Here is a 22,808-nt window from a genome sequence, read left to right on the forward strand (position 1 = left end):
CATTCATATACTAAAATTGGACCAGAAACCAGACTATCGTACCTTCCTGGGCAGTTATATACTAGATTGGACTGGTACCAGACTCTACACCCTTCTGGGCAGTTGCATACTGCAGATTGGACTGGTACCAGTCTGGTCTCTCCGGGGAATTATACACTCCCTTTGCACTGGCACCAGACCCTGTACTCTTCTGGGCAGTTATATACTTTATATTGGAGTGGCACCAGACTCTGCACTCATCTGGTCAGTCATATACTGAAATTGGACCAGAACCAGACTATGTACATTTCTGGGCAGTTATATACTGGATTGGACTGGTACCAGTCTGGTCTCTCCGGAGGAGATATACACTGCCCATTGGACTGGCACCAGACCCTGCACTCTTCTGGGTAGTTATATACTGTATATTGGAGTGGCACCAGACTCTGCACTCCTCTGGGCAGTCATATACTAAAATTGGACCAGAACCAGACTATATACATTTCTGGGCAGTTATATACTGGATTGGACTGGTACCAGTCTGGTCTCTCCGGGGGAGATATACACTGCCCAATGGACTGGCACTAGACCCTGCACTCTTCTGGGTAGTTATTTACTGTATATTGGAGTGGCACCATTTCTGGGCAGTTAGTGTATATACTGGATTGGACTGGCACCAGACTCCAAGCCCTTCTGGGAATTTATATACTGCAGATTAGATTGGTTTCAGACTCTATACCCTACATCTTCCTACCACCTAGACACCTCTGGGCTGTATACTGTATGTTGGACTGGTGGCAGATTCTACATTCTTCTGGGCAGTTATTTAGTGTATACTGTTCACAATATTGTACACATGCCTACCATCTACTCACCTCTATATAGTTATCTGGCACCACACTCTTCATCCTAAACCTACCTACCACCTCTATTCTTCTGGGCAGTTGTATACTGTAGATTGGACTGGCACCAGACTCTGCACCCTTCTGGGTAGTTGCAGACAGGACTGGTACCAGACTCTGCACTCTACAACTACCTACCACCTACACTCCTCTAGGAAATTATTTACTGTTTATTGGACTGGCACCAGATTCTTCACCCTACACCTACATACCACCTCTATTGGACTGAACTGGCAGCAGACTGATCTCTCCTGGGGAGATATACACTGCCCATTGGACTGGTACCAGACTCTGCACCCTACACCTACATACCACCTCTATTGGACTGAACTGGCACCAGACTGATCTCCCCTGGGGAGATATACACTGCCCATTGGACTGGCACCAGACTCTGTATCTTTCTTGGGAGATATACATTGTAGAGAGGATTGGCACCAGACTATACACCCTTCTAGGAAGTTATATACTGCAGACAGGACTGGCACCCTACACTGCAACCTACACCTACCTGCCACCTACACACACACACCTCTAGGGAGTAATATACTGTATATTAGACTGGCCCCAGACTCTGTACCTTTCTCAGGAGATATACACTGTATATTGCACCCTACACCTACCTACCACCTACACTCCTCCAGGGAGTTATACATTGTAGCTTGGACTTGTACCAGGCTCTGCACCCTTCTGGGCAGTTATATACCGTATATTGGAGTGGCACCAGACTCTGATCGGGGTTTTGGCGTCAGTATAATCTCTTTATATAACACTTTGTAACATAAACACTTCTATTGTTTCAGCCGATTCAGCGATGTGATTGGTCGGATCCTCCCAGCTTCATTCTGTAATGACAAATGGAGAAATATTCCCATTATATAGATGTACAGGAGCTCAGATCCTATAGATTATATACAGTATTTTTTTAAGTGTATATCAGATATGTAGGTCTCACCCACCTTCAGTCATCCTCATTTTTGGACATGCTAGTTACACTCATCCTCAATCACATCCAACCTAAGCCATCCTCAACATTGGCCACCCCCAGTCGCATTCACCCTTGGTCAGCCTTGAACACCCTTAGTCACGCCCATCCTCGTTCAGCTTCAACTTTTGACACCCTCAGTCACACTTTTCTTCAGTCACACCCACCCTCGGTTTATCCTTAACCTTGGACACCCTCAGTCACACTGATTCTCGGTCATCTTCAAACATGGACACCCTCAGTCATACCCACCCTCGGTCATCCTTAACCTTGGACACCCTCAGTCACACTGATTCTCGGTCATCCTCAAACATGGACAACCTCAGTCACACCCATCCTTGGTCATCCTCAACCTTGGACACTCTCATTTACACCCGCTCTTACTCATCCTCAACCTTGGACAGCCTCAGTCACACACACCCTCAGTCATTCACAACCCTGGACACCCTTAGTCACACCCATCCTCGATCATCCTCAACCTTGGACACCCTCAGTCACATCCACCCTCAGGCATGCTCAGCCTTGGACACCCTCAGTGACACCCACCCGTGGTCATCTTCAACCTTGGACACCCTCAGTCACGCCCATCCTCGGTTATCCTCAACTTTGCACACTCTCAATCATACCCATCCTTGGTCATTCCCGACTTTTGACATCTTCAGTCACAGTCGACCTCGGTCATCCTCAACCTTGGACACCTTCAGTCACACCGACCCTCGGTCATCCTCAACCTTGGACACCTTAAGTCACACCCACCCTTGGTCATCTTCAACCTCAGACACCTTCATTCACACCCATCCTCGTCATCTTCAACCTTGGATACCCTCAGTCACACCCATCCTCGGCCGTCCTCAACCTTGGACACCCTTATATACACCCTCAGTCACACTCACTCTCGGCCCTCCTTAACCTTCGGCACCCCCAGTCACACCCACCCTTGGTCATCCTCAATTACATCCACCCTCGGTCATCCTAAACCTTGGGCACCCTTATGCTATGTACACACGAGCGTTTTTTCAGTCGGAATAAACTCTGAATTTAGAACATGTTCTCTTTCTAGGTCCGTCAGAATTTTCGACGTAAAAAGTCCGATTGGGCATACACATGATCGGAATATATGTTGGACTTTTTCTGTCGGAAATTCAGCTCGTGTGTACACGGCATTAGTCACACCCATCCTCAATTATCCACAACCTAGGCACAGTCACATCCTCAGTCCTCAGTCACATCCACCCTCGGGCATACTCAACCTTGGACAAGTTCAGTCACACCCATTCTCAGTCATCCTCAACCTTGGACACCCTCTGTCACACTCACTCTCATCCTTAACTTTCGGAACCCTCAGTCACATCCAGCATCCTCCACCGTGGATACCGTCAGTCTCACCCACCCTCATTCATCTTCACCTTCAGTGATGAGCAGCAGTTGTTGTAACTCTTGCTGCAGTCTCAGCTCCAGGACCTCCACCAATATCACCCTACGCATACTCTCCTGATGAACCCCCATCCGTTGCAGCAGGTCATCGGTAAGCCTAAGCAGAGCTCGACCTGGAGGGAGGAGACAGACAGGATCACCTTTTGCTATTGCATCTCAAACCATCACCAAACCTGTTAGGTTACTTCTTTTTTTTTTTTCAAATTTTTTATTTACTTATACAGTCCAGAAAAGACAAGACCCGCAGGGTCAACATAATTAAAAGGGTAGCACATAGAAGACATACAGTGCAATATGTTATAGACGAGAACACATCTCCACCCATGTGGGGGGCAATAAAATTATGAACAGGTACATCTTCGAAGGTCCCGGTCTATCAAACTGGCTTGGTTACCACTTACACCATACTTTAGTGCAGTATATATTTTCTACTCCACCATGAGATATTCCCACATGATAGTGAGACAGAAACATCTTCCCATGTGTGTCGTCTCTCCCGGCCTCCTTTTTACAATCAAATGAAAAGTAAAGAGAGAAAATAAAAAGGCCTGTAGATTACAGATCTTAGATGAGAAAAAAATGAAAAGTCAAAGAGTCTGAGGGGGGGGGGGGGGTGTTAAAGGTGGGGTGGAGAAGGGGAACCCAGGGTTAGGTTACTTCTAAAGAAAAAAAGAAGAAAAAACTGCGCTAAGGTAATGTGCAAAAACACAGTTACAACAAATATGTGAATAATCTAAATAATAAAAGCAGCGATTCTTCTTCACAACAAAAACAGTGTAAATAAAAAATAAAAAAAGAAAATAATAGAATTGCGCTACAATATTAACTCAATAAGGTAATCAATCAATGATACTGCCTGTAAGACATAAGTGTATGTGACATGAAAAAGTACCATCAATAGATGTGGTGCCAAAAATTAGAACAAAAATAATGTATATATCAGATACACGGTTCCAAGTCCGAGTCATGCCCCTGTTGAAGGCTTTTGAGTCGAAACGCGTAGGGCGTTTGAGCTTCCCACATTGCCATAGATTTTTACTCTGTGATCACTTTTATTTGTAAGGTTTTTATCCAATAAATCCCTAAATAATTGTTTTGACCTACGCCATGTGGAGCCTCTTTTTTTCTTTTTCCTCCATGTATATTTTTATGATGGGGCGTTCTTGACCCTTCGAATCTGCCAAGAGCGGGAGAGTGTGCGAGTGAGCTGATCACCCCCACCGACGACTGCCCTGGCTATCGGTGACTGTGACTCAGGCCAACTTCACCCATTGGAGATCGTGACCCAGGGAGAAGCTCCGGGGAGAATACATGGGAGATTATTCCCACAAGCTCGGATAGATGTACTGTCGTATGGCAGATATGTCCCACGTGATCTGGTAAGAGTGTTTACTCTACAAGTGTATGCCGTTTTATTTTTGATTGATGTGATATCCAGTCTCCAGTCAACATCTTACTTTCCAGTATTTCTCTCGTCTGAGAAGACTCCTTCCATGCACACCTATCAACACTGTTTTTCTGGGCTTTAATACGTTTGAACTTTTTTCGGACACTTTTTGCACTTAGTGTATTCACTTTGGACTTTTTGCTATACCTCACAGGTTTATATTGTGTTGAGCCTTTTCACTGTATTCATTTTCATTATTGCTGTAGTTTTATTTTTCCTTTTTGGTCAGCGCTGCACGTTTATTTTTATATATATCAGATACACGTCCATTGTCTGCACGTCCCCCTTAGCCGCCGTGGGGAAGCTTGGTGGTGCTGTGGCCCTGGTGGGTCCTGGTTCGCGGGAAATAGGAGGAAGCCTTTACAAAGTGAAGGGAATTCCCCCTTTAGCCGGTTGCTGCTGCATTGACACTTTGGCCCTATTGGAAGATTTCTTCTTAAAGTGATAATAAAGTCCCCTAGGAGCTAGGATTATACGATGGGACCTGAGCTGCAATAGCTCCGTTTGATATCTTTGGATGTTCAATGACCACCTTTGTATCTTGGATCTGAGTTCATCTGTTAAGCTCCGGAGGGCTATCTCTTTACAAGCTTCCCCGGACCCTCTGTAGTGGGGGGTCATGGGGCTCTGGTAAGCGCCAAATTCCTATCACTGGTGGTGGATTGAACACAGCATCGTTCACGTTATGGAAGACCTCATATGTATCACAATTTGATGGACTTTTTTCTAACACTTATTATTTGTTCGATCACGGGTGTTTGATTTATTTATGCTTGATATTACACCTCATGTTTTAATAATTATTTTTGTTCTCATTTTTTGGCACCACATCTATTGGTGGTACTTTTTCATGTCACATACACTTGTGTCTTACAGGCAGTATCATTGATTGATTACATTGTTGAGTTGATATTGTAGCGCGATTTTATTATTTTCTTCTTTTTAGGTTACTTCTAACCACTTGACCTCTAATGTACCTGACTTGGCTCACTGGGTCATTAGAGAAATAGCCAGTCACGTGTCTCCAACTTAATACCTAAAGCATGAAGACATGGTGAAGACATTCAGTTGTGCTTCAGTAAAATATGACAATGTGGAAGATACTGACCTAAGTGTCTTCAACCATGACCTAGCTGCTGGTGCCAGCTGGGATGGTTGCAGCACCTTAGAGACTTCTGACCTCTCTTGATTTTACAGCATAGAAGGAACGGTAAATGGTGTGATGACATAAACAAGTCTTTTCAAACCTTTCACTGTGTAATCCTTCAATTATTTTTCAGGTGTAGGTGAACCACTTCATTGAATGTCAGTGGGAAGAATGTCCCTTACATTGGTGATCAGTGGAAAGAATGTTCCTTACATTGGTGATCAGTGGAAAGAATGTTCCTTACATTGGTGATCAGTGAGAAGAATGCTCCTTACATTGGTGATCAGTGGGAAGAATGACCCTTACATTGGTGATCAGTGGGAAGAATGTCCCTTACATTGGTGGTCAGTGGGAAGAATGACCCTTACATTGGTGATCAGTGGGAAGAATGCTATTTACATTGGTCGTCAGTGGGAAGAATATCCCTTACATTGGTGATCAGTGGTATGAATGGTGGGATTAATGCTCCTTACATTGGTGGTCAGTGGGAAGAATGTCTCTTACATTGGTGATCAGTGGGAAGAATGTTCCTTACATTGGTGATCAGTGGGAAGAATGTTCCTTACATTGGTGATCAGTGGGAAGAATGTCTCTTACATTTGTGGTCAGTGGGAAGAATGTTCCTTACATTGGTGGTCAGTGGGAAGAATGTTTGTTACATTGGTGATCAGTGGAAAGAATGTTCCTTACATTGGTGATCAGTGAGAAGAATGCCCCTTACATTGATGATCAGTGGAAAGAATGTTCCTTACATTGGTGATCAGTGGAAAGAATGTTCCTTACATTGGTGATCAGTGAGAAGAATGCCCCTTACATTGATGATCAGTGGGAAGAATGTTCCTTACATTGGTGATCAGTGGAAAGAATGTTCCTTACATTGGTGATCAGTGAGAAGAATGCTCCTTACATTGGTGATCAGTGGGAAGAATGACCCTTACATTGGTGATCAGTGGGAAGAATGTCCCTTACATTGGTGGTCAGTGGGAAGAATGACCCTTACATTGGTGATCAGTGGGAAGAATGCTATTTACATTGGTCGTCAGTGGGAAGAATATCCCTTACATTGGTGATCAGTGGTATGAATGGTGGGATTAATGCTCCTTACATTGGTGGTCAGTGGGAAGAATGTCTCTTACATTGGTGATCAGTGGGAAGAATGTTCCTTACATTGGTGGTCAGTGGGAAGAATGTTTGTTACATTGGTGATCAGTGGAAAGAATGTTCCTTACATTGGTGATCAGTGAGAAGAATGCCCCTTACATTGATGATCAGTGGAAAGAATGTTCCTTACATTGGTGATCAGTGGAAAGAATGTTCCTTACATTGGTGATCAGTGAGAAGAATGCCCCTTACATTGATGATCAGTGGGAAGAATGTTCCTTACATTGGTGATCAGTGGAAAGAATGTTCCTTACATTGGTGATCAGTGAGAAGAATGCTCCTTACATTGGTGATCAGTGGGAAGAATGACCCTTACATTGGTGATCAGTGGGAAGAATGTCCCTTACATTGGTGGTCAGTGGGAAGAATGACCCTTACATTGGTGATCAGTGGGAAGAATGCTATTTACATTGGTCGTCAGTGGGAAGAATATCCCTTACATTGGTGATCAGTGGTATGAATGGTGGGATTAATGCTCCTTACATTGGTGGTCAGTGGGAAGAATGTCTCTTACATTGGTGATCAGTGGGAAGAATGTTCCTTACATTGGTGATCAGTGGGAAGAATGTTCCTTACATTGGTGATCAGTGGGAAGAATGTCTCTTACATTTGTGGTCAGTGGGAAGAATGTTCCTTACATTGGTGGTCAGTGGGAAGAATGTTTGTTACATTGGTGGTCAGTGGGAAGAATGCTCCTTACATTAGTGGTCAGTGGGAAGACTGCTCCTTACATTGGTGGTCAGTGGGAAGAATATCTCTTGGACACCCTCAGTCACTATTCAGTAAAATATGACAATGTGGAAGATACTGACCTAAGTGTCTTCAACCATGACCTAGCTGCTGGTGGCAGCCGGGATGGTTGCAGCACCTTAGAGACTTCTGACCTCTCTTGATTTTACAGCATAGAAGGAACAGTAAATGGTGTGATGACATAAACAATTATTTTCAAACCTTTCACAGAGTAACCCTTCAATTAATTTTCAGGTCTAGGTGAACCACTTCATTGAATGTCAGTGCCAGTGGGAAGAATGTCCCTTACATTGGTGATCAGCTGGAAGAATGTTCCTTACATTGGTGGCCAGTGGGAAGAATGCTCTTCTGTACATTGGTGATAAGCTGGAGGAATGTTCCTTACATTGGTGATCAGTGGGAAGAATGTTCCTTACATTGGTGATCAGTGGGAAGAATGTTCCTTACATTGGTGGTCAGTGGGAAGAATGTTCCTTACATTGGTGATCAGTGGGAAGAATGTTCCTTACATTGGTGGTCAGTGGGAAGAATGCTCCTTACAATGGTGGTCAGTCTGATGAATGCTCCTTACATTGGTGATCAGCTGGAAGAATGTTCCTTACATTGGTGATCAGCTGGAAGAATGTTCCTTACATTGGTGGTCAGTGGAAAGATTGTTCCTTACATTGGTGGCCAGTGGGAAGAATGCTCCTTACACTGGTGGTCAGTGGGAAGAATGTTCCTTACATTGGTGACCAGTGGGAAGAATGCTCCTTACATTGGTGGTCAGTGGAAAGATTGTTCCTTACATTGGTGGTCAGTGGGAGGAATGCTCCTTGCATTGGTGGTCAGTGGAAGAATGCTCCTTAGATTGGTGGTCAGTAGAAAGAATGACCTTTACTTTGGTGGTGTCAGAAACCATGAATCAGACTGAGACAGAAGTACAGTTAAATCACACTTGTTTAATAATAATAAAGGTAAATGGAGTAAACGTAGTCAAAACATAGCCAGAGTTCAGAAACCGGAACGTATAAGTAGACAAGCCAAAACGTGAGGGAGCCAGAGAACAGCGTAGTAGAACAGCAAGCAGGATCTGGAGCCAGAAGGAATGTCAGCCAAGCAAGTCTTTAACAGGAACACGGCAGAGCGTCTCTAGAGATGTGACCAAGGCGAAGGCAGAGATCATCTGTACTGGACAGCTTAAGTAGGCAGGACTGACGAGCAGGATATCATCAACTGGTGAGTCACTGTGGAGAGAGATGGGAGCTGGCAATTAGCCGACAGCTGAGCAGCCAGATCAGAGAAGGGAGGGCTGAGCCCAGCCCCGACAGTTCCCCCTCCTCAATGACCTCCTCGGGGGACCACCAGGCTTGAGAGGAAAACATCTATGGAAATCATGGAGGAGGACAAGGGCATGTACGTCCAAGGATGAGACCCAAGAGTGTTCCTCCGGACCGTACCCTTTCTAATGCACCAGGTACTATATGCACCCACGGAACCTACGGGAGTCAACAATGGACTGTACTTCATACTCCTCGTGGTTCTCAACCTGTACAGGGTGAGGACGATGCACCGAGGTGGTAAAGCGGTTGCAGACCGAAGGTTTTAATAAGGAGAAATGAAATACATTTGAGATACGCATATTAGAAGGAAGGTCTAAAGCGTAAGCCACTGAGTTGATCCTGCAAAGAATATGGAAAGGCCCAATATACCGAGGTGCGAACTTCAGAGAGGGAACACGAAGTCGGAGGTTGCGAGATGACAGCCAGACCCTTTCCCCAACCTGGTAGGAAGGTGCAGGCAGGTGTCTGCAGTCAGCATGGAGTCTGTACCTATCATTAGCATGTCACAAAGCCTCTTGGACTCAAGTGGAATGAAGACCACGAAGATGCTCCTCTAACACAGGAATACTCTCCGGAACAAATGAGTCAGACAACATGGAAGGTTGGAAACCAACCTGTCGGGAAGCAGAATTCAAGGCACTATTGTGAGCGAACTCCGCCCACGGTAAGAGGTCTGACCAGTTGTTATGATGGTCAGAAATATGGTCAGAGCGGCCAGCTCAGTGAAGGAAGGGCTGAGCCCACCCCTGACAGATGGCCAGTGGGTTGAATGTCCCTTACATTGGTGATCAGTGGGAAGAATGCTCCTTGCATTGGTGGTTGGTAGGATGAATGCTCCTTTCATTAGTGATCAGCTGGAAGAATGTTACTTACATTGGTGGTCAGTGGAAAGATTGTCTCTTATATTAGTGGTCAGTGGGAAGAATGTCTCTTACATTGATAGTCAGTGGCAAGAATGTCCCTTACATTTTGGGTCAGTGAAAAGAATGTTCCTTCCATTGGGGGGGTCAGTAAAAAGAATAACCTTATAATTTGGAGGTCATTGGGAAGAATGTTCCTTACATTGGGGGTCAGTAAAAAGAATAACCTTTTACGTTGGAGGTCATTGGGAAGAATTCTCCTTACATTGGTGGTCAGTGGAAAGAATGTCCCTTACACTGGTGATCAGTGATAAGAATGCCCCCTACATTGGTTGTTCAGTGTGAAAAATTCCCCTTACATTGTTGGTCTGTAGGTAGAATGACCTTCCTTTCCTGCGACCCCTCTCTTCCCCCCATAAGGAGGAATTGGGCCAGGGTGCAGTAGGTAACAGGACAGCTTACCTGAGAGTTGATGAGTGTAAGCTGCCTGGAGGAGCCCAGCGCTGTTCTGTAGGGGTCCGTACTGGAGCCAGGAACACACGTCCTGCACCGTCCAATCACTAACTGGCTTCTCCCAGATGATCTCGTCGTCCGACCCTTCTGAGTCTGAATCCTAAAGAAGAATGAGACACTTTAATATTACTATGCTTCTGTCACCCTCCTCTACATCTTATGTGAGCAGCACAGACTTTGCCAGTTATAGGTGAGTTCTGGGGTCTTAGTCTCTTCTTGGCCCAATATTCCATGGGAGCTCCAGCAATGAGGTCTCCCTAACACAGCTCTTAACCTTTGATCCTGCCCACTTTGGAGTGTTGCCACCCATCTTTATGCTGCAAGTTCCATCAAGTTGCACCTTCATCAGGCATGAATGATAACGCATGTAAAATGCATGGAAAACGCACCTAAAATGCTGTGCGTCCCCCACACAGGGGGTTTTGACGCCAAGTTGTCATGGCAAGACAGGCATGACACCACTGCAGTCTGGATAAGGAATAACACATATTACCTTCAAGCGTTCCGCCATGGATCCCTGCTGTATATTCCTTCGCCTCCTGGATTACCGGGCCTATCACGAACTTCATCCAGTCCTCCTTATTCTCCTCTCCAGTATGGAGCCAATGGAGTGTAAATATGTCCGCTATATAAACACAGTACATGAGAATATTAAACAAGACACTAGGCATTGCATTCACTTCATTATATTTAGAGATTCCTGCACTCTGGTTTCCACGGTCTGATTAACCCTTTCATTCACGTATGGATACATTGGAGCAACCTGATTCCTGTCAATTGAATATGTATGATTTCCTTGGGAACAGGCAGGAAATAAGCCTTGGGAACAGACAGGCTATACCCCTTGGGGACAGTTAAGGCATAGCAATTGGAGACAGTCAGGGTATGGCCTTTAGGAGATAGTAATGGAATAACCATCGGGGACCAGCAGAGAATAACTATTGGGGAAAGGCAGAGTATAGCCCTTGGGGACAGTCATGGTAAAGCTCTTAGGGACAGCCAGGGTATAGTCCTTGGTGACAGCCATGGTATAGCTCTTTGGAACAGTCAAGTTATAGCCATTAGAGAGTGTCAGGGTATAACTATTGGGGACAGGCAGGGTAAATCTTTTGGGGACAGTCAGGGTATAGTCCTTGGGGACAGTCAGGGTATAGTCCTTGGGGACAGTCAGGGTATAGTCATTACGGACAGTAAGGAAAAAGTCCTTGGGTACAGTCATAATATAGATATTGGAGACAGTCAGGGTATAACCATTGGGGACAGTCATGGTATAGTTACTGGGGACAATCATGGTATAGTTCCTGGGGACTGTCAGGATATAGCTCTTGGGGACAGCCAGAGTATAGCTCTTGAGGACAGTCAGGGTATAGCTCTTGGGGACAACCAGAGTATAGCTCTTGGGGACAGCCAGAGTATAGCTCTTGGGGACAGCCAGAGTATAGCTCTTGGGGACAGTCAGGGTATAGTCCTTGGGGACGGTAAGGAAAAAGTCCTTTGGGGCCAGTCAAAATATAGCCATCGGAGAGAGTCAGGGTAAAACCACTGGTGACAGGCAGGGTATATCCCTTAGGCACAGGCAGAGAATAGTCTTTGGGGACATCAGGATGTGGGCCTCACAGATAGTCATTGTGGGCCTTATGGGGACTCTCAGAGTGGATACAGCAGTGTTAGTACGGGAAGAGGTTTTTCATGCAGAGGAATAAATATGGATGATACAGAGGACACAGGCTGGGGCACGTACTGCTCCACCACTCCCAGCATTCTTCACACTGTCTGCGCGGCTCTAATTATATGTAATACACAGCAGAAAAGTGGTCCCAAACACGCAACACTGCACCAGCATCTAACCCTCAACCATACAACACTGCACCAACATCTGATCCCGAACCACACAACACTACACCAACATCTGATCTCCAACCACACAACACTACACCAACATCTGATCTCCAACCACACAACACTACACCAACATCAGATCCCCAACCACACAACACTGCACCAACATCTGATCCCCAACCATACAATACTTCTCCAACATCTGACCACACAACACTGCACCAACATCTGACCCCCAACCACACAACACTACACCAACATCTGATCCCGAACCACACAACACTACACCAACATCTGATCCCCAACCACACAACACTGCACCAACATCTGATCTCCAACCACACACTACACCAACATTTGACCTCCAACCACACAACATTGCACCAACATCTGACCCCCAACCACACAACACCACACTAACATCTGATCCCGAACTACACAACACTGCACCAACATCTGATCTCCAACCACACAACACTACACCAACATCAGATCTCCAACCACACAACACTGCACCAACATCTGATCCCCAACCATACAACACTTCACCAACATCTGACCACACAACACTGCACCAAGATCTGACCCCCAACCACACAACAATACACCAATATCTGATCCCCAACCACACAACACTGCACCAACATCTGATCTCCAACCACACAACACTGCACCAACATCTGATCTCCAACCACACAACACTACACCAATATCTGATCTCCAACCACACAACACTACACCAACATCAGATCTCCAACCACACAACACTGCACCAACATCTGATCCCCAACCATACAACACTTCACCAACATCTGACCACACAACACTGCACCAACATCTGACCCCCAACCACACAACAATACACCAATATCTGATCCCCAACTACACAACACTGCACCAACATCTGATCTCCAACCACACAACACTGCACCAACATCTAATCCCCAACAATACAACACTTCACCAACATCTGACCACACAACACTGCACCAAAATCTGACCCCCAACCACACAACAGTACACCAATATCTGATCCCCAACCACACAACACTGCACCAACATCTGATCTCCAACCACACAACACTGCACCAACATCTGATCTCCAACCACACAACACTACACCAACATCAGATCTCCAACCACACAACACTGCACCAACATCTGATCCCCAACCATACAACACTTCACCAACATCTGACCACACAACACTGCACCAACATCTGACCCCCAACCACACAACAATACACCAATATCTGATCCCCAACTACACAACACTACACCAACATCTGATCTCCAACAACACAACACTGCACCAACATCTGATCTCCAACCACACAACACTGCACCAACATCTGATCTCCAACCACACAACACTACACCAACATCTGATCCCCAACCATACAACACTTCACCAACATCTGACCACACAACACTGCACCAACATCTGACCCCCAACCACACAACAATACACCAATATCTGATCCCCAACTACACAACACTACACCAACATCTGATCTCCAACAACACAACACTGCACCAACATCTGATCTCCAACAACACAACACTGCACCAACATCTGATCTCCAACCACACAACACTACACCAACATCTGATCTCCAACCACACAACACTACACCAACATTTGATCTCCAACCACACAACATTGCACCAACATCTGACCTCCAACCACACAACTCCACACCAACATCTGATCCCGAACCACACAACACCGCACCAACATCTGATCCCCAACCACACAACACTACACCAATATCTGATCCCCAACCACACAATACTACACCAATATCTGATCCCCAACCACACAACACTACTCCAAAATCTGATTCCCAACCACACAACACTGCACCAACATTTGATCTCCAACCATACAACACTGCACCAACATCTGATCCCCAACCACACAACACTACACCAACATCTGATCTCCAACCACACAACACTGCACCAACATCTGATCTCCAACCACAAAACACTACACCAACATCTGATCTCCAACCACACAGCACTGCACCAACATCTGATCACACAACACTGCACCAACATCTGATCTCCAACCACACAACACTGCACCAGCATCTGATCTCCAACCACAAAACACTGCACCAACATCTGATCTCCAACCACACAACACTGCACCAACATCTGATCTCCAACCACACAACACTGCACCAACATCTGATCCCCAACCACACAACACTACACCAACATTTGATCCCCAACCACAAAACACTGCACCAACATCTGATCTCCAACCACACAGCACTGCACCAACATCTGATCTCCAACCATACAACACTGCACCAACATCTGATCCCCAACCACACAACACTACACCAACATCTGATCCCCAACCACACAACACTACACCAACATCTGATCTCCAACCACACAACATTGCACCAACATCTGACCTCCAACCACACAACGCTGCACCAACATCTGATCCCGAACCACACAACACCACACCAACATCTGATCCCCAACCACAAAACACTACATCAACATCTGATCTCCAACCACACAGCACTGCACCAACATCTGATCTCCAACCACACAGCACTGCACCAACATCTGACCACACAACACTGCACCAACATCTGATCCCCAACCACACAACACTGCACCAACATCTGATCTCCAACCACACAGCACTGCACCAACATTTTGGTGTCCGTTTATAAAGCAGTGAACAGCGGTGATCCCGAGGATCACCACTGATCACAGTCCATAAATGGTTTATGAAACAGAGATAATTGGGGAGAACAAGTTTGAACATGTTCTCCCGCCAATGATCTCCGCACACAGAGAATCCTCATAGACTGACATAGAAATTGCCAGTTTATGAAGCTAACAGATTGTAAGTAATAGTGAGTACTGGTGCGCAAACCACAAACTAAAATATAAAAAATAATACAAATATAAAAAAATATAAAAATGATAAAGCCGCCACCCCAAAAGTGTTCACACACCAAAAATTATCTGACAAATTAATAGGTAATGTGGCGCTAAATCCAAAAAAGTGTGCAAAAATACAATATAAATGGTGTGAAATAATTAGTGACTAAATATTGAATATTATGATGATAATGTAAAACAACCACGTAAATTGAGATTCTAAAAGAAAATCCAAATGATGATTGCGTCAAAAACAATTAATCTGCCATCATATTGTGTACCAAAGGTTATAATAAACCATTGCTACAACAAATATTGGGTATAGGTTTCCCTATTTCTAAATCACTAATGAGCCTCATTCATAAATCCAAAAAACGGGAGTTATCATCAAATAATCCAAAAAGTGACTAGATTCAAGCAAAACTTAATAATAAGAGTACATTAATGAGTAAATATTTTTAGCGCGGTTATTTCTTTTTTATTTATTATATATATAAATTATGTCGGGGGACTCTTTATTTTATTAGCATTAACCACGCCGTCTGTCCGTGTATTGAGTGGTGATAATTTATCACTGCTTAATAAACTGACATCTCTGTGTTTCGGTGAATTTCTGGTACTGTAATCTCGTAAAGTCTCACGAGATTCCAGTATCAAGGGCCGTTCTCCACTGTTTGAAGCGTTTTTAGATCACTCCTCCAAAGGAGAAGCGATCTACAAAGCTTCATAAACTGGCACACAGTGGGTATTATTAAATCAGCCCCAGTGGGTAGACAGTGTATTCCAGCATAGGTGACATCTCCACTCTTCCAGCAATAATAATGTGATTGGACTTTGTCCCTTGTCTTATCTCAGACTGTTCATATGTCTATCCCACATCCTGGAAGCACCTCTGAGGTCTCTGTAGTGTAATGAGCTGATAGTGCTACATTGTGACATATTGTTAGCGAGACATTTACAATGATTCACACTGTATACACCCATTATAATGACCTTTATTACATAATTAACAATAAGGGCTTTCAGAAGACGTCAGAGTTTGTAGGCCTTCAAACTCTGTGCTCTGATCAAAACATAACCTAAGATACTTTATAGGATTTAAGTGACAGAAATACATTATATTATATGAGGTATGTAGATACCTTGTATGAAATGGGGAATGGCGATACTTTGTATGATATGAGAGGATGATGAAGATACTTTGCATGTTATGAGAAGATGGAGATACTTTGCATGACATGAGAAGATGGAGATACTTTGTATGATATGAGAAGATGGAGATACTTTGTATAATATGAGGGACAGAGATACTTTGTATAATAGGAGAGTATGGAGATACTTTGTATGATATGGAGAATGGAGATACTTTGTATAATATGAGGGATGGAGATACTTTGTATGATATGAGGGATGGAGATACTTTCTATGATATGAGGATGGAGATGCTTTGTATGATATGGGGGATGGAGAACTTTTTATGATATGAGAGGATGGAGATACTGTGTATGATGTGAGGGATGGAGATACTTTCGATGATATGAGGATGGAGATGCTTTGTATGATATGGGGGATGGAGAACTTTTTATGATATGAGAGGATGGAGATACTATGTATGATGTGAGGGATGGAGAATCTTTATATTTTATGAGGGATGGAGATACTTTGTATGATATGAGGGGTGGCGATACATTGTGTGATATGAGGTATGGAGATACTTTGTATCATATTAGGGATGGAGATATTTTGTATAATGATATATGGAGATACTTTGTGTGAAATGAGGGATGGAGTGAATTTGTATGATATGTGTAATGGAGATACTTTGTATGATATGAGGGATGGAGATACTTTGTATGATATGAGGTATGGGCATACTTTGTATGATATGAGGGGGAATGGAGATACTTTGTATGATATGAGGGATGGAGATACTTTGTATGATATGAAGGATGGAGATACTTTGTGTGAAATGAGGGATGGAGTGACTTTGTATGATATGTGTAATGGAGATAGTTTGTATGATATGAAGGATGGAGATACTTTGTATGATATGAGGTATGGGCATACTTTGTATGATATGAGGGATGGAGATACTTTGTATGATATGAGGGATGGAGATACTTTGTATGATATGAAGGATGGAGATACTTTGTACGATATGAGGGATGGAGATACGTTGTATGATATGAGGGATGGAGATACTTTGTATGATATGAAGGATGGAGATACTTTGTATGATATGAGGGATGGAGATACTTTGTATGATATGAGGGATGGAGATACTTTGTATGATATGAGGGATGGAGATACTTTGTATGATATGAGGGGTGGCGACACATTGTGTGATATGAGGTATGGAGTGACTTTGTATTATATGAGTAATTACTCATTACTAAGTGGCATTACTAACTTACTAACTGACATATCAGCATGGATGTCGCACCACTTCCTTAAACTAAATCTCTCTAAAACTGAGCTATTAATATTCCCCCCCGCCCGTGCCTCCCTACATGACTTTTCCATCAAAATCAAAATGCAATCATCAGTCCCACCCCTCACGCCAGGGTACTCGGTGTAATCCTAGACCCTGACTTTTCATTTCAGCCTCAAATCCAATCGTTGTCAAAAGTTTGTAGAATTCACCTCCGTAACATCTCCAAAATTTGCCCCTTTTTAACAAATGAAACCACCAAGCTCCTCATTCACTTCCTCATTATCTCTCGCTTTGACTATTGCAACTCCCTTCTCATTGGCCTACCTCTCCATAGGCTATCCCCTCTTCAGTCTATCATGAATGCTGCTGCCAGACTTATCCACCTTACCAACTGCTCAGTGTCTGCCAACCCTCTACTCCAATCCCTACACTGGCCCCCAATCACCCAGCGAATTAAATTTAAAATACTAACCACAACATACAAAGCCATTCACAACTCTGCCCCAAGCTACATCACCAATCTTGTCTCCAAATATCACCCAAATTGACCTCTCCGCTCTTCTCAAGACCTCCTGCTTTCAAGCTCTCTCACCTCCTCCTCCCATGCTCGTCTCCAGGATTTCTCCAGAGCCTCTCCCATCCCCTACTCTTGCTACCTTCAGGCGATCCCTGAAAACTCATCTCTTCAGGAAAGCCTATCACGTCTCCAATTAATCTCCTACCACTTCCAACAGCTCATTCCCCACAGTTACAACCTTTTGTACCACCTGCCCCACCCTATTAGATTGTAAGCTCTTCTGAGCAGGGCCCTCTTAATCCTCTTGTATTTTATTGTATTATAACTGTATTGTCTCCCTTTTATATTGTAAAGCGCTGCGTAAACTGTTGGCGCTATATAAATACTGTATAATAATAATAATAATAATAATAATGGAGATACGTTGCATGATATGAGGTATGGGCATACTTTGTATGATATGAGGGATGGAGATACTTTGTATGATATGAAGGATGGAAATACTTTGTATGATATGAGGGGTGGAGATACGTTGTATGATATGAAGGATGGAGATACTTTGTATGATATGAGGGATGGGGATACGTTGTATGATATGAAGGATGGAGATATGTTGTATGATATGAAGGATGGAGGTACTTTGTATGATATGAAGGATGGAGGTACTTTGTATGATATGAGGGATGGAGATACTTTGTATGATATGAAGGATGGAGATACTTTGTATGATATGAAGGATGGAGGTACTTTGTATGATATGAGGGATGGAGATACTTTGTATGATATGAAGGATGGAGGTACTTTGTATGATATGAGGGATGGAGATACTTTGTATGATATGAGGGATGGAGGTACTTTGTATGACATGAGGGATGGAGATACTTTGTATGATATGAAGGATGGAGATACTTTGTATGATATGGAGGCTGGAGATACTTTGTATGATATGAAGGATGGAGGTACTTTGTATGATATGAAGGATGGAGATACTTTGTATGATATGAGGGATGGAGGTACTTTGTATGACATGAGGGATGGAGATATTTTGTATGATATGAAGGATGGAGATACTTTGTATGATATGAAGGATGGAGGTACTGTGTATGATATGAGGGATGGAGATACTTTGTATGATATGAAGGATGGAGGTACTTTGTATGATATGAAGGATGGAGATACTTTGTACGATATGAGGGATGGAGATACGTTGTATGATATGAGGGATGGAGATACTTTGTATGGTATGAGGGATGGAGATACTTTGTATGGTAAGAGGGATGGAGATGCTTTGTATGATATGAGGGATGGAGATACTTTGTATGATATGAAGGATGGAGGTCTTTGTATGATATGAGGGATGGAGGTACTTTGTATGATATGAGGGATGGAGACACTTTGTATGATATGAAGGATGGAGGTACTTTGTATGATATGAGGGATGGAGATACTTTGTATGATATGAAGGATGGAGATACTTTGTATGATATGAAGGATGGAGATACTTTGTATGATATGAAGGATGGAGATACTTTGTATGATATGAAGGATGGAGGTACTTTGTATGATATGAGGGATGGAGATACTTTGTATGATATGAAGGATGGAGGTACTTTGTATGATATGAAGGATGGAGATACTTTGTATGATATGAGGGATGGAGATACTTTGTATGATATGAGGAATGGAGATACTTTGTATGATATGAAGGATGGAGATACTTTGTATGATATGAAGGATGGAGATACTTTGTATGATATGAAGGATGGAGGTACTTTGTATGATATGAGGGATGGAGATACTTTGTATGATATGAAGGATGGAGGTACTGAGGTACTTTGTATGATATGAAGGATGGAGATACTTTGTATGATATGAGGGATGGAGATACTTTGTATGATATGAGGGATGGAGATACTTTGTATGATATGAAGGATGGAGATACTTTGTATGATATGAAGGATGGAGATACTTTGTATGATATGAGGGATGGAGGTACTTTGTATGATATGAAGGATGGAGATACTTTGTATGATATGAGGGATGGAGATACTTTGTATGATATGAAGGATGGAGATACTTTGTATGATATGAAGGATGGAGATACTTTGTATGATATGAGGGATGGAGATACTTTGTATGATATGAGGGATGGAGATACTTTGTATGATATGAGGGATGGAGATACTTTGTATGATATGAAGGATGGAGATACTTTGTATGATATGAAGGATGGAGATACTTTGTATGATATGAGGGATGGAGGTACTTTGTATGATATGAAGGATGGAGATACTTTGTATGATATGAGGGATGGAGATACTTTGTATGATATGAAGGATGGAGATACTTTGTATTATATGAAGAATGGAGGTACTTTGTATGTTATGAGGAATGAGATGCTTTGTATGATATGAGGGAATGCAGATACATTGTATAATATATTCCATGTCTGCATCTGTGTTTTTAGTTTTTTATTTTTTTTTATTTTTAACAGTAACAAGTCTTTTACGTTATTTTATAAAATCGGGAGTACATTATATAGAAGCTCCTATTGCAAATAGTGACATTCTGAGCCATGACCATCCCATTATCACCTGCAAGTTTTACAAAGTATGCTTATTTTTAATAAAAGTCATGGATACAGATGTGGAATACACCTTACATGTTTTAGGATTCTCTGATTTGGAGGATTTTGCTCTTTGTACCTGGCATTGTACAACAATGTGTGCTCCGTGACTAATTATCTCCATACTTTGTATCAGGACACGTTGTCTTACCTGCAGTTTCTTGCACCATGCGACATTCCCAGGCGATGAGGTAGAGGAGGTCGTGGACTGGAATCTAGATTTCCCTTCACCCTTCACTCTTCCCTGTGTGCTCTCTTAATAGCAATACGGGCTGCTTGCCCGCAGAGCTTGCACTCCCTCCAGTGAGATGACAGCAGGGATTACTCTTGGTGTGTACAGGACTCTGTCCTCACCTGGAGGCCCCGCCTCTCCCCTGACATTCCTGGGCTGGCTGTGGGATGAGACGATAGAATTATTCCAGAGCCTGGGGCTGCACTCCTCCTCTGAATACCGGAAATCATACAGACACAGCTTACCCAATACCTGACAGGACTTGTACACCTTCACCATCTGCTTCCAGGCCAATCCCAGGCTGCACATGGCAGTACTACTTCCAGAAAATTCCACCTGGCAGCAATCACAGCACCCTGAGCACACAGACGGCCAGAGAAATAAGAGATGTTGGTCAGATTTAAAAAAATATTCTCTGAAGGGGAAACATAACAAATTACAGAAAACATTCAAGCTGACCATTTTGTGCTATCAGCTTCTGATCTGATTCTTCTGATACAATCAATACGTTGTACAATTTATGATCTGAGTCTTCCGATACGATCAATACATTGTACAATTTATGATCTGAGTCTTCCGATACGATCAATACATTGTACAATTTATGAACTGCTTCTTCTGATACAATCAATACATTGTACAATTTGTGAACTGATTCTTCGTATACAGTCAATACATTGTACAATTTCTGATCTGATTCTTCCAATACAATCAATACATTGTACAATTTGTGATCTGATTCTTCCAATACAATCAATACGTTGTACAATTTATGATCTGAGTCTTCCTATACAATCAATACATTGTACAATTTCTGATCTGATTCTTCCAATACAATCAATACATTGTACAATTTCTTAACCGATTGTTCTTCTTTTTTTTTTTCCTTTTATATTTAATCTTTATTTAGTTTTCCATTAACATAAAAACATAAACCACACAAACAAGAAGGACAAAAGGGAAAAAAAAGGAGAACCAAGAGAAATACATTGTATTGGAAGAATCAGATCAGAAATCGTACAATGCATTTCTCTTGGTTCTCCTTTTTTTTTCCCCCTTTTGTCCTTTTTGTTTGTATGGTTTATGTTTTTATGTATATGGAAAACTAAATAAGGATTAAATATAAAAGGAAAAAAAGAAGAAGAATCAGATCATAAATTGTACAATGTATTGATTGTATTGGAAGAATCAGATCATAAATTGTACAATCAATACATTGTGCAATTTATGATCTGATTCTTCCAATGTACAATTAATTACATTATCTTTCAGATACAATCAATACATTGTACGATTTGTGATCTGATTCTTCCAATACAATCAATACATTGTACGATTTGTGATCTGATTCTTCCAATACAATCAATACATTGTACGATTTGTGAACTGATTCTTCCTATACAATCAATACATTGTACAATTTCTGATCTGATTCTTCCAATACAATCAATACATTGTACGATTTCTGATCTGATTTTTCCAATACAATGAATACATTGTACAATTTATGATCTGATTCTTCTGATACAATCAATACATTGTACGATTTATGATCTGATTCTTCTGACACAATCAATACATTGTAAAATTTCTGATCTGATTTTTCCAATACAATCAATACATTGTACAATTTATTATCTGATTCTTCCAATACAACATAGGCGTGCGCACTGAGTGTGCCGAGTGTTGCCTGGGCACACCCTAATGTGTGTCTGGAGATCTGCTGTAAGATGCTGCAAGAGACTGT

At 42.7% G+C, this 22,808-nt stretch overlaps 1 protein-coding gene across 2 annotated transcripts; it reads right to left on the reverse strand.

The window, feature by feature from the left end:
• Positions 1 to 286: 286 nt before the first annotated feature.
• LOC141138996 (sterile alpha motif domain-containing protein 12-like) lies at positions 287 to 21,299 on the reverse strand. 2 transcript variants are annotated; one of them, XM_073624756.1, is made up of 5 exons: positions 20,981 to 21,299; positions 10,991 to 11,122; positions 10,447 to 10,597; positions 3,270 to 3,410; positions 287 to 1,723 (listed from the first exon to the last, which is right to left on the reverse strand). In XM_073624756.1, exons 2-5 carry the CDS (start codon positions 11,006 to 11,008, stop codon positions 1,719 to 1,721), a joined length of 315 nt encoding a protein of 104 aa, XP_073480857.1. In that variant the 5' UTR covers positions 11,009 to 11,122; positions 20,981 to 21,299; the 3' UTR covers positions 287 to 1,718. The 2 variants fall into 2 exon arrangements, with proteins under 2 accessions (XP_073480857.1, XP_073480856.1); XM_073624755.1 differs by having other exon boundaries at positions 3,254 to 3,410.
• Between the last annotated feature and the right edge of the window lie 1,509 nt (positions 21,300 to 22,808).

The sequence above is a fragment of the Aquarana catesbeiana genome, linkage group LG04 (genome assembly GCF_042186555.1).
Source record: "Aquarana catesbeiana isolate 2022-GZ linkage group LG04, ASM4218655v1, whole genome shotgun sequence".
In the NCBI taxonomy this organism is placed as follows: Eukaryota; Metazoa; Chordata; class Amphibia; order Anura; family Ranidae; genus Aquarana; species Aquarana catesbeiana.